Below are 16,900 nucleotides of genomic sequence, written 5' to 3'. Positions count from 1 at the left end.
GTGGTTAATCCGAAGCCACAAGTATACCGACATTATGATTCATAATGATAGAAGTTACTACTTATATGTTAAAATAATGTTATTTACAAAGGGATACATTGTCATTGGAATATATTCTTAAAAGTCTCAACATTTTTAGTAACAAAGCTGCAAGAAAATTTTCACTACATTTTTAAAATCAGAACATTCTCTGGGGCTACAAATTTCTATTTTTTTCTCATTATTATTGTAAATATCCTATAACTTTAAGAAATTACTCTTATATTTAGATAAAAATACGTCCCTGTTAGTTCAAAACAAATTTATTGAACCACTTCAGATGACATCAAGATTGGTTACTAGTGAAATTCAATTATTGAGAAATTACAAATTGTGTGTGTCTGCATACGATGAGAAATAAGAGGTCAACTAAATGCTTTCCAACTTACTAGAAAACTCTCTTAAGCAAAAGTTTACTTTTAAAAATTATCTATTATTTTCAAAATTGTCAATAATGGCCCCAAACCAGGATACCCAAAGACTGATTATATGAGTTGTCACTGATTTTAGAATATTTTCCAGCTACCCAGGACAAAAGTCATCTTATCTATATTCACTATCTTCAAATATGATGCCATGTTCACTTCATTTGCAAATTGGTAGAAATTTCTGAATGAGTAAAAAAACTGATAAGAGGTGAAATGCAAGTGTTAAGTTTTGCCAAGTGGTTGACATAGTTACTTCATAATTTAGCATTTGTTGATGAAATAATTTCTCATATTTATGGTCACATAAATTCTATAATAAAAGCTTATTGCAAATAATTTTCTGTTTCTTACAGCAATAAATCATAATATCAAGGTATCTGAAATACATTTTTGGTTGAACAAAGAATTTCTACACCAAAAAGTCATAATAAGAGATTCAAGTATATATTCATAATTATGTATTAGTAATAATTTCCTTTATAATCTTATCTAAAAGGGATATTTCTGAACCTAAAATCTATTCTTAAAGTTATGTATGTAATCCATGATATCAAATAATATAATTCATAATTCATATGTCTTTAAATGATAACTAATTTTCATGTATGTAAGAACTAAAAACTATTATTTGGATTCCGTTTTGCTCACACAGGCCCAGATAAACTTACATTATGTTCATTACAAAAACTATCATCTTTAATTGTCCTGTACTCAAACAGTTATTATATAAGATTAAATTATCTGACTCACTTGTTTTGGAATAATTAAAAGGCTTCTCAGAATTGCTTTTTATAAAATGAAATTGTAAGTTCCTTGATGACCAGGACCTTGGCTTTTATGAACACTGTTGTGGCTTTAGCCATTAGAATAGTGCACACAGTAGAGGCACATTAAGTATTTGTTATAAATAGTGAGTAGCAATGTGGATATAAAGTTTTATTTGATTTATACAATTATTGTATATTCTTATTTGAAAAGACTTTAAATTTATAATATTTTTAGATGAAAGATTTCACTGATTTTTCTAGTCCCAGAAATTTTATTCTATAAATCAGATAGCAGCAGAAGAAATAACTTTTAAATCCAAAATATATAAATATAAGCAATAGTAAGAAGTAAATGATAAAATATCTCAAAAGCCTTCATAAAATAGCAGTTTGTGATCTTTCCCAACATTTGTAAAATGATTTATTAATTTGTTCTGACAGTGTTTAATGTTTCTTTCAAGTTGAAATCCTGAAGATGTATGGACTATGGATACAGAAAATAAATTATATTACTCTTAAATAAGGTCACAATTACTCTGCTCTATACACACATACTTAAAATAAAAAAGGGACCAGTACACTGGCATGACTAGTTGTTCTATTTCTGAGATACCATATATACTATCTACTTAATAAAAATCATCAATGTGTTAACTGAATTTCTGCTTACACCAAAAGAGAAGTATCCAAAACACCCAATAACCCTTTCTGACCAGTCAGGAAAGATATTTAAAGATAAGAACTATATTAAAATGTAACAAGCAGCATAAAACATGAGAACTGAGTTAACTACAATTGAGGATAACAAACCAATGAAAAATATTTATTGCAGCACTTCTGATATATCAGAATGAAGTGGATTCAAAGCACGGATGCTATTTAAAAAAACACACAAAACTACTTTGTGGACTGACCCTAGCCCTTGAAAGCATTTGGTGTAAAAACACAATATTATATATAAGAACGAGGTGTTCTACTCTAAATCAGACATTTTTAAATATACCCCAAAGCCTGTATTTTATTAAAAACAAGCTTATGTAGTAACAAAACAAGACAACTGAGACTACACCATCAACCAATAAAACAAAGAATAGGTCCGGACAGATTTTAACATATTTTAAAGCACCTGAGAATTTTTAGTTATTCACATGTAAACAAACCAATAGTTAAATATGTATTTAGAAACTGAAAACTATGAAATAAATGCTCATCCTTAAAACAGAACTCTTCCACTGGAATCAACTTTCTGTGTTTGCACGCTGCCATTCATTTCAGGGCATGCTACCCTCATTGCACTAATTCTGAGGTGCTTTATTAAAGCTGGATGCATTTATTGATGGAATCACAGCACATCTGGCTCTTGCCCCTGAAAGGAAGCATGTCATAACCAACATTGTTCTTGGTTATCCTTCACTTTGTGGCCTACTAGCCTCTTGAAGCCACTTGTCTGTGAGGAGGAGTTGACTAGTACCTGTCATTCTCCGGAGAAGCATGCTGGATTTGAATCCTGGGACTAGGAGGTCGTCTCCTATCTAGGGAGGGGGACCATCTACCCCTGTTTGCCCAATGAACAAGACAGGAAAAAACAGGACATTTAGTAACTCTTAAAATAAAAGAACATATGGAACAGTAGGACTGGAAAAGCACCCCAAAAAGGCAAAGTGTAGATTCTTTGCTCCATAATTTATCTTTACAAACCTTGGAAAGACAAATTGCAATATAATATTATAAGAAAATAAGATCTGAAAACTTTTAAGTGAATAAAAAAACAATTTATTTGTGAATGTATTTGAAATCTATTGAATGTAATTTTGTCCTTTTAAAATGTACTTGTGTTTTTATACCTATCTATACACACATACATATGTATGTAACTTTAAATTTAAAAAGATGCATCCTTAAGTATCTGCCTTATGTTTGAATAAAACAGGTTTAATAAGCCACCCGTGCCTATTTGATACTAGGCCTTGAAATTACTGGATCAAATGGTAAAGGTGAGGTGTATAGCTTTAATACAAATTAGATACAGTTTAAGTGGGAGAAATCAAAATGTTCTCTAGTGTGTAAACAATGGCATGAAGAAATCCTTTGTGTGGATGCTAGCAGTGAAGTCTTAACAAGTTTTCTTGGGGAAAACTGCAGTACTAATCACTGAAATTTAAAAATTATGAAATTTAAAAATTACTAATGAATAAAAACGAGAAATACAGATAGGCGTCATCCTAAAATAGCATTACCTTTAATAAAAAGTGTAATCTTTATTTGCAAAAGTAGCTCTCCATTGGTTAAACAGTTGTCTTTTTTTAATTTCAGCATTTATAATAATACACATTTGTGATTAACATTTAAACAAGTGTTTGAAACTTGGTTCATTCCTTTGTTAAACTATTTTGATATTCTGCCTGTGTATAACCACAATTTAGAAGCCACTGGTCAAAAACTTAAAAGTGGCAATCAGGGACTGAACAGGCCAGATTTGGAAAATTTTGTGTATCAGATATAAACACATGGAACAGGATAATTTCTCCGTATATTGGCTTCTTTATATGCAACAAGGGATAATGGAATGATCTTCAAGGACTCATCTAGCTGTAAGATTTTTTAATTATCCAAGTAGACTAGCCTAATGTTTCAAAAAGAAATCCAGCCTTTTTTATAACTTGGATAATTGGGTGTATTAGACAATTTAGACAAAATCAGCAAAGGGCTGTTAACATGTGATCAGGAGATCTGAGGTCAGCAGGTACTTAATTCAGAAAGCTCCTTGGAAGCCGGTGCCTAATCCATCAGCTCTAGGTAGACAGACTCAGCCCGACTCAAGCAGGGCTTTGAGGAAGCTGTGAAGCAAATAAAGATATTAAACAGCAGAATTTGGACAGAAGGAAAAACTGTGTTGCATGTATTCTTAAATGTGTTATATGTTTCTAACATTAAAAACATTTGACATTAATTTTAAATTACATAATTATTTAAATAATTGGTCAATCCAATATGAATGCTTTAAAATGTGTATTTTTACTTTACTGGCTTTTTTTTCTTCTCCAAATACAAAAAAGAGAAATATTTCTCAAATAAGTGAAAACAATTACAACTGCAGTGTTTCTACACTGCTATATTCAGTTGTGTTAAAACATATGGTATTATTGAAAACACAAAAATAGAGTTATGTATTTTTATAAAGTAATAAGGAATATTAACTCAACAGGATTATGAATAACCTTGCTTTCCGAGGCAAAATTCCAGTCCCTGTGTTGTTTTTTTTTAACACAAAAGTAAAGAAAAATGCTGTAATTATTGAACATGCAGTGAAAGCTGTGAAGGAAAAAGGTGTACACTTAGAAACAAGCAATTGTGAATGCAAGCCATTAACAGGTAATTTTTGAAGAAATATTTGGCATACTTCATGTATATAAGTACACTCAAAGTCCTTCTGAATATGCTGATAGATAGTACCCATGTAAGAATTGTCTTTGCTTTTTCCTCATATATTTTATATCATGGGAGTTGGATCAATTTATACCCAATTTCCCCCCAAATAATAGATATTACATACATTTAGTATCTTACATTTGTGAGCTGCAAATAGGCTAGAATGTTTTATATGCTTTTTAAATGTATGCAACTTCCTAATCCTTTCTTTCTATCACACTAAAGAAAAGGACCAAAATCAAACTCTTTGTCCCCTATAATTGAGCCATACACACAGCTTCAAACATGGCAGGCTATGTTGTAGTTATTAATCATGAAGTTGAACTAAACCACCCCTTCTCGATTTCTCTTTCCCAAACAGCTTGCTTATAAGTTACATTTTAGTACTTTAATATAAGACATTCTAAATTCATTAATTCAGGAACATCTACCATGTTGGGAGCCCATCCTTTTCACTGGACCCAGAATAAAAAAAGGTTACCCTGATGTCTATGGGACTGAATTAAAAGGCTGTGAGCTCCTTGCATAAGGCACTGTAGTGTTGTGTTGTGCTTTGTTTTAAGAGATACATCAATTATGCATAGCACAGAATATGTAATCAATAAGTATTTATAAATATTTAAGTAGATAATAAGGAGATAAGGCTCTAGGTTTTGTGGTAGTACAGGTAAGAAATAATGAAAACCTTAACTAAGAAATAAATAGTTGAGAGGGAACCCACTGATGAGATATAAGAGAATTAGAACTGACAGGCCTCGGTAGGCAATTAAATGGTTTTTATATTGTGGCTTTTCCCGCAGCACTATATACCTTAACACAAATACGTATGTATTTAAGTGTGTAGTTAATATACACACTTTCATATGTACACATCTTTCAAAGTGCATATATCTTGACAGAACATGGCCAAGCAGCTTCATTACCCAAAAGAGAAATTACATGGAAATATGAATCATTCATTTCATAAATAGCACAAATAAAATATTTGTGAACTATTATGATATTAGAAACCAAATCTGAACAAATGATTCCCATGATTCATTTTAGTCAAGGGGGAGGTATAGTGTTAAGAAAGGTTTTATAAAATATATGGTTATTTGACTTGCATTTGTGAAGAAAGAGTAGAATTTTTAAGTGGATAACAAAGGAAATGGGGCATTTTAATTTTAATGGAAATAAAACTAGGGAGACAAAAAGTAATACAAATTATTGATAGAGCTTAGGAGGAAATTTAATGGGATCAAGAGTGACAGTGGAGCTGGAGATGGGCTGTAATGTGATCAAAGTGAAGTTCTGTTTTGAGTATTTTCAAGGGAATTGGTAGAATTCAATGACTCCCTGATGTGAAGGAGGAGCAGGAGAAGTATTTCCAGATTCTGTGGCTGGTGACAAGTCAAGGCTATCAGATGTGAGAAAATTTTAGAAAGAGTTAACATTTTTCTATGAAAGGATATAGGGGAGATAAGGGATTTTATTTAAACTTTGACATACACAAGGTCTGGCAACCATTTATAAATTTAGGGCTAATACTCAGGGGGAAGGGCTGGCCTAGCCAATGGCAGTGGAGTATTGTCTTCATATGCACTGGAGTGGAAACTTTTAATGGAAATATAACACCAGGGACAGAAGGGCTGGGCAAAAGAGAAAAACTGAGGATGGAGCTAAAAATACATAACTTTATGAGATAGGAGAGGAGGAGATACTTGCAAAAGTAGACTGTGTTAAAACAGAGGCATACGAAAATCTGTCGAGGGTACTTAATAGAGGAGAGGTTCAGATGACAGGGTGGTCATGTAAAATGTTGCAAGATGCTGCTGGACAATTAAGAGGCAGATGTAATCTAGAGAGGAATTTCAGCACACTGGCAGAGGGGGAAGGAGCAGAAGTCAGACTGCAGGATTACTGGGAGGTAAAAAAGGGAGGTAGTAAATATAGACTACCCTTTGATGAGCCTTCAGTAAGGCTCTGGTTTTTATGAAAAATCAAGGAAGAAAATGAAACATCTGAGAAATGTAACTGTTCTCCAGTGGCTCTAAAAATCAGTGTCCCTGAACACTTAAGCAGTGATTTGTTTCAAAACCTGGGAAAGGTTAATACACACCTGTAACTTACTCCTTCCCAATCAGGGAAAAAGGGAGAATGAATGACCTCAGACAGACCTTGATAAAGATAAAAGGAAAGAATAGGGAGCAGACTTTGTAAACATGCAGTGATATTTGCTAGTGAAGAGATAAAGGAGTGTCCTTACTTACCCTTAGTCTTCAGTAGGATATAACTGGTCTTTCTAGATCTTTTATGGTAAATAAACTCAACATTTCTTGATTTTATGGGTCATGACTGAATTGGGGAGTGGGATAATCCACAGTAATTTTGTTATTTGTGTACTCAACAGAATATAAAATGGAGGCGCTCAAAAACGGAAACAGTGCTTCTACATGAATTATTCTGAATCCGTCTGTTAACCTGGGCCACACCAACTTAACCGGGGAGAAGAGGTGGATCTGATGGTTTTGGACTCCTTCAGAAAAAGAACACGCCAACTGTGCCTGGTGTTCCTTCACTTTGAATCATTAGCGAAGTATGCTGTTGGGCATTAAGCCTGATTTGACAATTTCATCCTTTATATTAACACAAAACTTCATTTGTTTTCAAAGTTAGTGAGGACACTTCAAAAAGCGTATTAAGTTGGTATAACAGTGTATAAATATTCATCAAAATGGCTTAAAGTCAGATCAGCAAAGTATTTAACTTAGTAATTCACAAAGTTATGGAAATATGTTATTATTTTAAGAATATGAAATTAGGTTTTAAACATATTTTCTCTAACATATTACCCACTATGCATATATTAGACATTGACATAAGAAACTTTCTGTTCAATCAGAGAAATTCAACCTGGAGAACCCTCTAAGGCTTAGAGTCTAAGCCTCCCTCTTCATACTCTCTGCACATCCTGTCTGGGGACTTTAGGTACATTTTCCAAAGAGAAAAATGTCACCACTGTTGATATTGTTATGTTCTGCTTCAAATCTGCTTATAGGTGTGGGCACAAAAGGGCACTTGAGGTCCATATCCTTCAAACCAATAAGCATTTACCACTTCTATGATTTTCTTTATGAAAACATCTCACCTTATTTCCTTCTTGGAAACAAAGTAACCCAAATAAATTAAAAATCATTGATAATATCACTCCCTGCCCTCTTTCATTTTTTAATAACAAGTTTATTTTTATTTGATGTATAGAATGAATACAGGTTTTCAATCACATTTTTGTTTTTCTATCAAATGTAAGTATTCTCACTTAGACTACATGATGATCTGACCTTCATGATGATCTGCCCATGTTAACTGGGGCCAGATTATTTTTCTACAGGTTGAGCTGTTTTAAGGGTATTATCTGAGAGATTGATTTATGAACTCTGTGGCTTCAGTGTCACCAGGGAACACATGCCAGATAATCTTCAGCCTGAGAACAGACTTGTGTTGTCCAATATGGCAGCCACAAACCACACGTCGCTATTGTAAATAAAAGAAAAAAAATGCAAAATATCTCACAAATAGTGTTTAATTGAGTACATGTTAAAATGATAATATTTCAGACATACCAGATTAATTGAAGCATTAAAATAATTTAATTTTAAATAATCTCACTAAGGCAATTAGAAAAATTTAAATGACATATGTGGTTTGTATTATATTTCTATTAGATAACACTGACATAGATGGTTTAAAAAATGTTAGAGTGGTGTTATAGTCAGAAGAGTCTACTGACTTAAGATATTTATGCCCTTGTTTTAGTACTAACCAGAAACATATAAGGAAGTAATAAGAACTAAAAAATTTTTTCTCACTACTATTGTGTTTATTTTTGGAGTTAATCTGTAACAAAATAAAATACTATTTAATGTGCTTTTTAAGGAGTCAGTCTATAGTTATTTCAACTAAAATTCTACTACAAATGTAAAAAATACAAAATATAGTTAATTTTATTTTTCCTATTATAAATTTTACAAATATAAAGAATACAAAATAAAGGGATTTTTAGTGGAATCTTACAAGAACACTAAAAAATGAGTATGTATACTTGTACCTATTATTCCATTGTATAAATAAACATCTGATAAATAAGTGAATAGAATCGGACCAGTTATATTGCTAAAGAAAAGCTTTAAGCAGCCTCTGAAGAAGAAGGGGGCTACATTAGCATGACTAAATATTTTTCTGCAGGATTTGTAGACTTAGTATGCAAATTTCAATTAGGTAGCTTCTAATTGAAAACAGGTAACAATTATAACCAAGACTATCAATTATAACCAAGTTTACTGAAATAGAAAGTTCCATCATAATGGAAAAATTAGCTGCTCACAATTAGGATGCAGTGTAACAAGCACTGAATACATTTAATTTAAAATTATAATCATTTACTAATCAATTAAAAGTTTTAAGCAAAATTGTGTGTGTTTATATATACACATACATATATTTTTATTTATTTTTATTTATTATTGTGTATTTATTTTTTAAGAAATCAGGAAATCTATGGTGAACATACCATTTTTTGTTATTAAAATATAATTTAATGCAAAACTTGTTCTATATCAAAGAGCAGATTGGCTAAAAAGTGAATATAGATGCACAAGGGAAGGATTCTATCTAAACAGTTTTCTTGTTTTTAGGTATGAAAGATTGTTGTTGAACCTACAAATACTTTTTATCAGTTGGACTAATAGAAAAATGATCCTCCCCTTCAGATAACTCACTGGACCTTATAACATTATCAGCATACTGAAGGCTCCCTGAGTAGTATGTAAATAAAACAACTAAACAGCAACAGAAGGGGAAAAGCGGCAGCCAGAAGCAGCTCCAAATTACGCCACACCATTTGCAACAACATTCATGGAAATATGTGTATATGGGCCCTTGGGTTTATCCACATACACATATCTCTCCATAGACGTGTACAGTAAGGGAGGGGAAAATGTAAACAATTAGCAAAGTGAACATGGATGAATAAACCTGCAAGACTCACATGAAACAAAACAAAGTGATCAGAAAAAAAAATCACTAGTACAAATGATAGAAAATTAAGAAAGTCTTCATTTTATACCTTTCTCGTTCTGGTGAATGCAAACTAGTATCTGGTCTCAAGCAGTTGGTACTAGCACTCCTAGCCCTGTCAAGGGAGGGCTGCAGTTCACTAGTGCCAGTGCATTGCATCCAATGGTAGAAGAGAAAGACAAAGAAAACAAAGAAAGGAAGACCATGTTAGAGAGTAAAGCATAAAATAATGTCCCCTTTACATAAAATGTAGAATCACCATGATTCAGTTCACAAGGGTGTGAAAGAGCTGACAGGATGACGGTGCAAAATTTTGTTTAGAAAATGAAACTAAACAAAGATTATGCTTGAATTGCTTTGCATAATTTTTTAAGAAGGGTCTCAGACTGAAAAATGAAACCAAATCACACCTGCTTATGAAAAAAAACAAAACACACACACACATACACACACACACACAAAAAAAAACTGGATACAAAAAGCACTACAACAAAATGCCTAAAACTTCATTACCAAGAACAGATGCCACACCAAAACAAAATGAAGGACATCAGAGGAGAAAAATTTTACAACTCATCTCGACAAGAGAAGTGGAAGGTAAGTCTTCCACATGTTCTTACCTAACCAATATTTCATCAGTAAATCTCAATACTTTTGAGTTAAAACAGAAACAATGATGGGGAAAGTCCTGTCTAATCACTGATTTGGTTTGAGTATGTGCAGGCAGAAGTGAGCTTCCAAATTAAAATCATCCAAAAATAAAATAATATGAAATTAATTATTATAACTGAAATCAACAGGTAAAACAAGAAATAAATGACAAAGAAGACAGCTAGAATTCTGACATTTGAGTAGGACTTCATTTAGAGGAATCTAGAATTCATGTTTTATAATTAAAACTATTTTAGTTACCATTAATTGAATGTTTCTCTGTGTATAATTAATTTCAAGGAAAATGTTAATGCTTTATTAGAATGTAAATTTGCTGTCTTTAATAGGCAAAGGATTAGTTTGTAACTGGGACTCACAGTTATGGCTCTAACTAACTATCCCAGTGAGAACCATTCTGTAATAAAGGCATCTTGGGCAGTAAGGTTTTATAATGCTTAACAAGATGTCTGGAACATGGCCACACAAACACGCAGGAAACAGAAAGATATATATGAAGCAAATTTTACTAGGGTATGAAGAATGTAGGTGGCCTATAAAGCTACAAACATTGCTGGATATTTTGCTGTTGATTTTTTTTCTCAAAATAAGCAAATTACTTATTTGAAGGTAGGAATAGAATAATTAACATATGGAATCATAGACATCTGTTTTCATAATTAAGATAACTCAAAATTATAATTCAATTGCTTTAATTTGAAAAATATATGCTAACTACTCTATATGAATTACCAATATTTACACTTACTATGTAATTACTGATTTAATATTATACCTGCTTCCATGGAAGTAAACAACTCGTAGCTCAAAGTACTAGCCAAATATTTATGTAATCTGGGAATTAAAATATGACTAAGAGTTAATATTCTAATAATTCAATAACTGACCAACATTGTAGGGATGAGGTTGATCATGGTACTCAATTAGGTTAAGAAAGGAAATGGCAAAAGATCAAGAAGCCACTCTAGTGAAGCAAGTTTTTTCATTATAAGCTTCTAGATCTAAACCTGACCATAGGTATAACCTATAATTGGAAATTGGGTGAGATGGGCATTAGATGCAAACCAGAATATGAAATCTCATGCAGCAGAAAATGACCAAAACAAGTCCAAACTTTATCTGAATTCCTTTAAAATCAATGAGGGTTTCTGAACTATCTATACCATCAAGAGCAAAGTAGGTTGTTAATCAACTTTTTGATAATTTAATAAATTGCTCACTGTGAAAGTCCATTGTCCATTTTGGCTTACATTAAAGTATGATAAATAGAGAAGGGAATAACATTTGCTGAGCACATCATAACATCAACACCCCACTGGTTTATCCATGTGTATACTAACGGTTGAATCCAAGGAAAACTCTTAAAGCTTTAGTTTAAAAATCTATTAGAGTACAATGTTCAAGCACAAATTGAAGACAAATTTTACTGGAACTAATGAATCTGTCTCTTTACAGACAATAGTCTTCAACTCTTAACCTTAGGCAGCTATCCTTAGTAACAGGATGCTATATAACTTCTAATCAATTGATTCAAAAGTTATTTTTTCAGGAACAGGGATCAGCATAGGAAGGGTCAATGAATGGGAAACAACATACAATTTACAGTATGAAGGTCTAAGTTACAGCCATGGCTTTGCCACTTATTGATTGTTAACCTGGGTAATTCAGGTCAAGTGGTTAAGCCTTTTTCTACGGGATGCTGTGAGAATTGAATGAGAAAACAGGTATAAAGTATATAGGACAGTGAGGCAGCCACAATATTTTCTGTTCAGCATCAGTTTCTGAGGATATATTTTATGAAAAAGAGAGTTTAATGGTTAAGTGATGTAAGGAAAAATGGCTTAAACAATGAGAGATTTCTTTAGTACATGACTTTAATGTGCTGTGCATATTAAATGTCCAGGGAGGGGCTTTAATTTGCTATGTTTCCAAAATCTGTCTGAGTAAAAAATTTTTATTGGTAGAACATCACAATGGACTAACTCTTCAGAATATATTTTTGGAAAAACTAGTTTAGTGGAAAATGTCTAATAGACCTGTTTTTGAATTCTTCCTCTGTCCCTTATCAAATTAAACTTTCTTATCATCTTTCCTTATCTGTAAATGAGAATAATAATATTAATATCACATAGTTACTGTCAGGAAATTGAGATAGAGTACATTAAATACTTAACACTGTGCTTGGTACTCAATAAAAGTTATTTTCCTTGTTTACTGGAAAAGAGTAAATCCTCAAATTTTATTCTGAAAATTCATAAGTGAATAGATATAATGTGTTCTGAAGATATGACTGTACAAAATGATTAAACTACTCGTATGTCATATCATGTAAATCTTGATATTTCACCTTGAGGAGTAGAAAATAAGAAAACTAAAAATATATAAATTTGGCTATTCTATTTAGACTATTAGTGTGAATATGTTAGAAATTCCCACTCAGGTGCCTAATAAGCATAAAGTTTTTAGGGTTTTTTTCAGTTGTTGTTTTTTTACAGTTACTCAGATCAATAGGACTGAGAAAACTTTCTGAATTTCTGAAAAAACTGTCTCTATTTACAAACTATTGGTCATGAAGAACAACTAATGGTAAGCCTGGACAGTTGAGCATTATAAAGAATGAGTTGATTTTTTACAATATTTATGATTTTGTGTATTTCCCCCAACTCCACAAAGAGAACTAAAATTTCCTTATTTTTCCCTGTGGCACTACAAGCAAACATGGCAGTAGTTATTAATAGGACTTTATACATATGAAAAGTTAAAACAATTCTTCTTAGCATGATCACGTTTGCATTATTAAGCAGGACCTCGTGTTCTATGTACTAGTAGACATAATATATTCTGCATTTGTCCTTGCATTGCTGGTATTCCAGTTATAGCATTTTCCTACTTAGTTTTTATTGGCCAAAATATTCGGAAGAGTTTGTCTCTCTGTTGGTATTTCACTTCCTTATCTTCTTCTAACTCCAAATGGACAATAAATATTTACACACTGAATTCTATGAGTAATCTGTAAGAGGATTTAATTGGATGTGAAATCCAAGATGTAATGAGATGAAAATAAAGTATAGGTTCTAAGCTCCAATTCAGAGAAGACTATCAGGTCCCCTTTCCTTCTCACCTTTAAAGAGGCATCATGTCATTCCCTGCCTTTATGAAAAAGTTTGTACTGCAGCATTTCTGAACTGGTGTGATGAAGGAGGGAAGGGTTAGAAGTTAGCAAGTCAGATATCCTCTCTTTATCATGAAGGAAGTTGAAGCTCAGCAATTAAAAACTGTAAACAATCAACACAATCAAATTTTCTCAAAGTGTATATAAATCACAAAAATAGAAAAATAACACAGAATATAAAATAAAAAATAAACTGGTAAAGATTTTATTAAAGGAAAAAAATATATAAACAATAGTAGATTCCAAAAGGAAATTTAAGAAGGGTAAAAGAAAAAGCAAATTTATAATCATGAAAACAGTAACAGTGCCATGCACAGTAGATCAGACCTCTTGTGACTAGACAGGTGTGTGTGTTGGGGTGGGGCTGCTCATAGTGAACACTTAGGATTTTAATTGCAGAAATTGGTTCCTCAGTTTTAGGAATGTGTAAACAGTTCCGCAGAGGCTCACCAGTCTCTGTATTTTTGAGTATACAAATAGAAAAGTCGACTGCCTGGATCAGAATTAAAATATATTTGGAAGCTTTTCCACAGCCTCCATATAAAATGAAACAAATTTTGAATATTTGGGAAAATAATTTTACGTATTTGCGATTATACCACTAGGGAAAAGACGGAAGAATAGTAGAATGGAAAGAGAGTCATCACACACAGTTAGCATTACCAAATCCCTGTATTTACCTGGTAGTATGTAGGCATTCTGCACTTCGTCCTCGTTTTGCTCTGGGCAGCATAAGAAGCTCACTGCACAGACAGGATGGGTGGTGAGTGAAACAGATAAGTTATGAGGCATTAAATGACATGGGATATGCCAATGGTATGCCGATGAAAACATGAAAAGGGAAGAAACCAGATTGTCTGCACTAGCATACTTGCTTGAGAAGTTAAACAAAACATGACAGTATTTTAAAAAATTTAAACAATAAAGTACAAACATTATGGTCAAAGTCCTAGCTGTTGCTGATTTGCAATTGTATTTCAAAATGCTCTTACAGAATATAAAAACAAAACAAAACCAAGCCTTCCCCAAATAAGACATAGAAATCTATTTCTAATTCTAGACACTTGGATTATTTTAATAACTTTAGAAAGGCCTATAAACTTGGCCTTTCTCATAATGATGGGAACCCTAATTTTTTTTTAATTTCTTTTAAGCAACTTAAATCATGATTGTTTTGTTGGCTTTTATCGCCACTAAAAATACAGTACTACATATTATGTTTTGCCTTAGCAAACCAAGAGTATATATATTAAAATAGGATTATTATATTTTAAACTTGATACTTTCATATATTCAAATTAATTCAACTCTATTGAATGCATTGGGCAAGAAATTCTTTTTCTCCCTCCTTGCCTAAATTCATGGTGGTCTCAGTGATTGTAGACAAAGAGGCCCTCATTCAACTCAACCCAACTCAAGCTGAGCAGTGTGGAATCCTATTCCTCAGAGCAGCTCCTGTCCCAGTAGCCAATATAACTTCTCCCTCTGAAGGTCATGCACCTCCTCCCACAGTGCGATGACAATTAGGGAGGTAAGAAGCTCTACCTGAGTTCTGTATCCTTGACTACATGGCAAAAAAAAAAAATCAACCATTTAGCATTGCTATCATTCCCCTACTCCTCCCTGAAAGTTTCTCCATTTCAAAAAGACAGAAGAGGATATTCAATAAGTGGGTATTATAAAACCTTAAATCTTATCCTGAGGTTGTGGTCAGGCCTATTATTACAGGTATGGTCAGTTTGGAAAGTAAGTCTGTGGGTATGGAGAGAGTCACAATGCAGATTTTTAGTAATTATGTCCAGGATATATTTTTTCATAAGAATCCATCTCAATATTTTCTACTTTATAGACATTTTATGGAAATACATTTTATAAAAAGTAGGTATATAAAAATATTATTATTGATGTTCTCATAGAAACTCTGCAATGTTATCTATCCTTCAGATGACTCACATCTAAAAATTTTAATAATATAAAATACATAATTTTATATTTACATAAAAACAACCCAAAGGCTACAATCAACAACATATAAAATATTTGAAGATTGCTTATGTGGGCTCACTTCTATGATATAGGCTAAATCAACAATAAACTGTACATTAGAAAATAGCTAAACATAACATTTTGATTTTTTTTAAAATTGCCTATATTATGACAATCTAATATTAGCCAAGTGAGAAAAGTTCAGTTTTAAGTGATGAATTACTTTTACTCTCTAATGTACTATGCCAAGATATCAACCATACATTAAAAAAGAGCAAACAATGTATAATGTTGAGATCATAATTTAAACAAATACCTGTCTTGTTCAGATAAATACTGACTATCCACATCTCTGGATCTGTGATCAACTGGACTTCTAGAGGCATCATGGTGTCTGGTTGGAGAACGTGACCTTCTTGTTGGATGAATTTCATCTAAACTCCTAAAATGATTACAAAAATTCCATATGCATCAAAGGGGATCATCTACCCAAATCAGGCAGGCAGACTAATAGGGAAGACTTGACAGTAATTGGCAAACAACTGACATAGCTAGAAAAGCACTGGGATCATAACCAAATAACTATTTCGTCAGTGACTTTTAAAGACACGTCTTCTCTATGAATGCTCTGTTTTTACAACCTTCTTTTGCAATTCTATCAAAAAGGACCATAATGTTTATCTGCTTACTTGATTAAAATTTCAGTCAGGGTCAGAGGAAATAAAGCAATATATTACTTATAACTTATACACTTTTCCAAGTATTTAATGTGCTTCAAAAAGACAATCTTAAATTTCTAAAAAATATATTCCTCCTCTTAATCTCATTGTCTTTGCCACTTTTCTCCACAGGTCTGATTCATTACCATATGATTTCTCATAACTGAAGAGACAACTAGCAAGCAGAATACAAGAGAATTATTCAAAAACAGTGCTTGGGACATAAATTTCTTCCACTCCTTGAGAAATTTCTTAAGATTAGTGAACAGAATGTTGCACAGAACAGAATGTTGAGATGAAAGAAGAGAACTTTGGGCCATGAATAAAAAGGCATTTTGCCTACAAATGACTCTGAAAAAAAATAATTTTATTGCCCAAACCATGATTCGTTTCAGACAGAAGCCTGTGGTAGTTTATAGAGTTATAATAAAAAAGTACTGTCAGGAACACGGAGCCCATCTCCAAGCTTACCTCTGTAATGGCACATTTGGTAAACGTGAACGCGGCCTTCCCTGATCATCGCCGCGGTGAGGAGATACTGAGCGTGAGCGGTGATGAGTTGTTCTTTGCTGTTCTGGCACAGTTAATGTTGTAGATTTACTTTCTCTAGCACTAGACCTATAACCTACTGGC

At 32.6% G+C, this 16,900-nt stretch overlaps 1 protein-coding gene across 50 annotated transcripts in view; it reads right to left on the bottom strand.

Moving 5' to 3' along the window:
* Positions 1-16,900, bottom strand: part of RIMS1 (regulating synaptic membrane exocytosis 1) — a 409,384-nt gene that overhangs the window by 101,956 nt on the left and 290,528 nt on the right. For 15 of the 50 annotated variants that reach the window (XM_054721883.1, XM_054721884.1, XM_028153199.2 and 12 more), the window contains 4 exons: positions 16,739-16,895; positions 15,865-15,990; positions 14,243-14,305; positions 9,771-9,860 (listed from right to left, as the gene is read on the bottom strand). In XM_054721883.1, coding sequence (XP_054577858.1) covers positions 9,771-9,860; positions 14,243-14,305; positions 15,865-15,990; positions 16,739-16,895 — 436 coding nt within the window. Of the gene's footprint in view, positions 1-2,705; positions 2,790-9,770; positions 9,861-10,131; positions 10,135-10,341; positions 10,456-10,764; positions 10,840-14,242; positions 14,306-15,864; positions 15,991-16,738; positions 16,896-16,900 lie in introns of all 50 variants that reach the window. The other 35 variants (XM_028153241.2, XM_028154702.2, XM_008140894.3 and 32 more) reach the window with 14 other exon arrangements.

The sequence above is a fragment of the Eptesicus fuscus genome, chromosome 10 (genome assembly GCF_027574615.1).
Source record: "Eptesicus fuscus isolate TK198812 chromosome 10, DD_ASM_mEF_20220401, whole genome shotgun sequence".
NCBI classification, from domain to species: Eukaryota; Metazoa; Chordata; class Mammalia; order Chiroptera; family Vespertilionidae; genus Eptesicus; species Eptesicus fuscus.
Note: the sequence above shows the minus strand (reverse complement) of the source record. Positions and strands in the feature narration are given on the sequence as shown.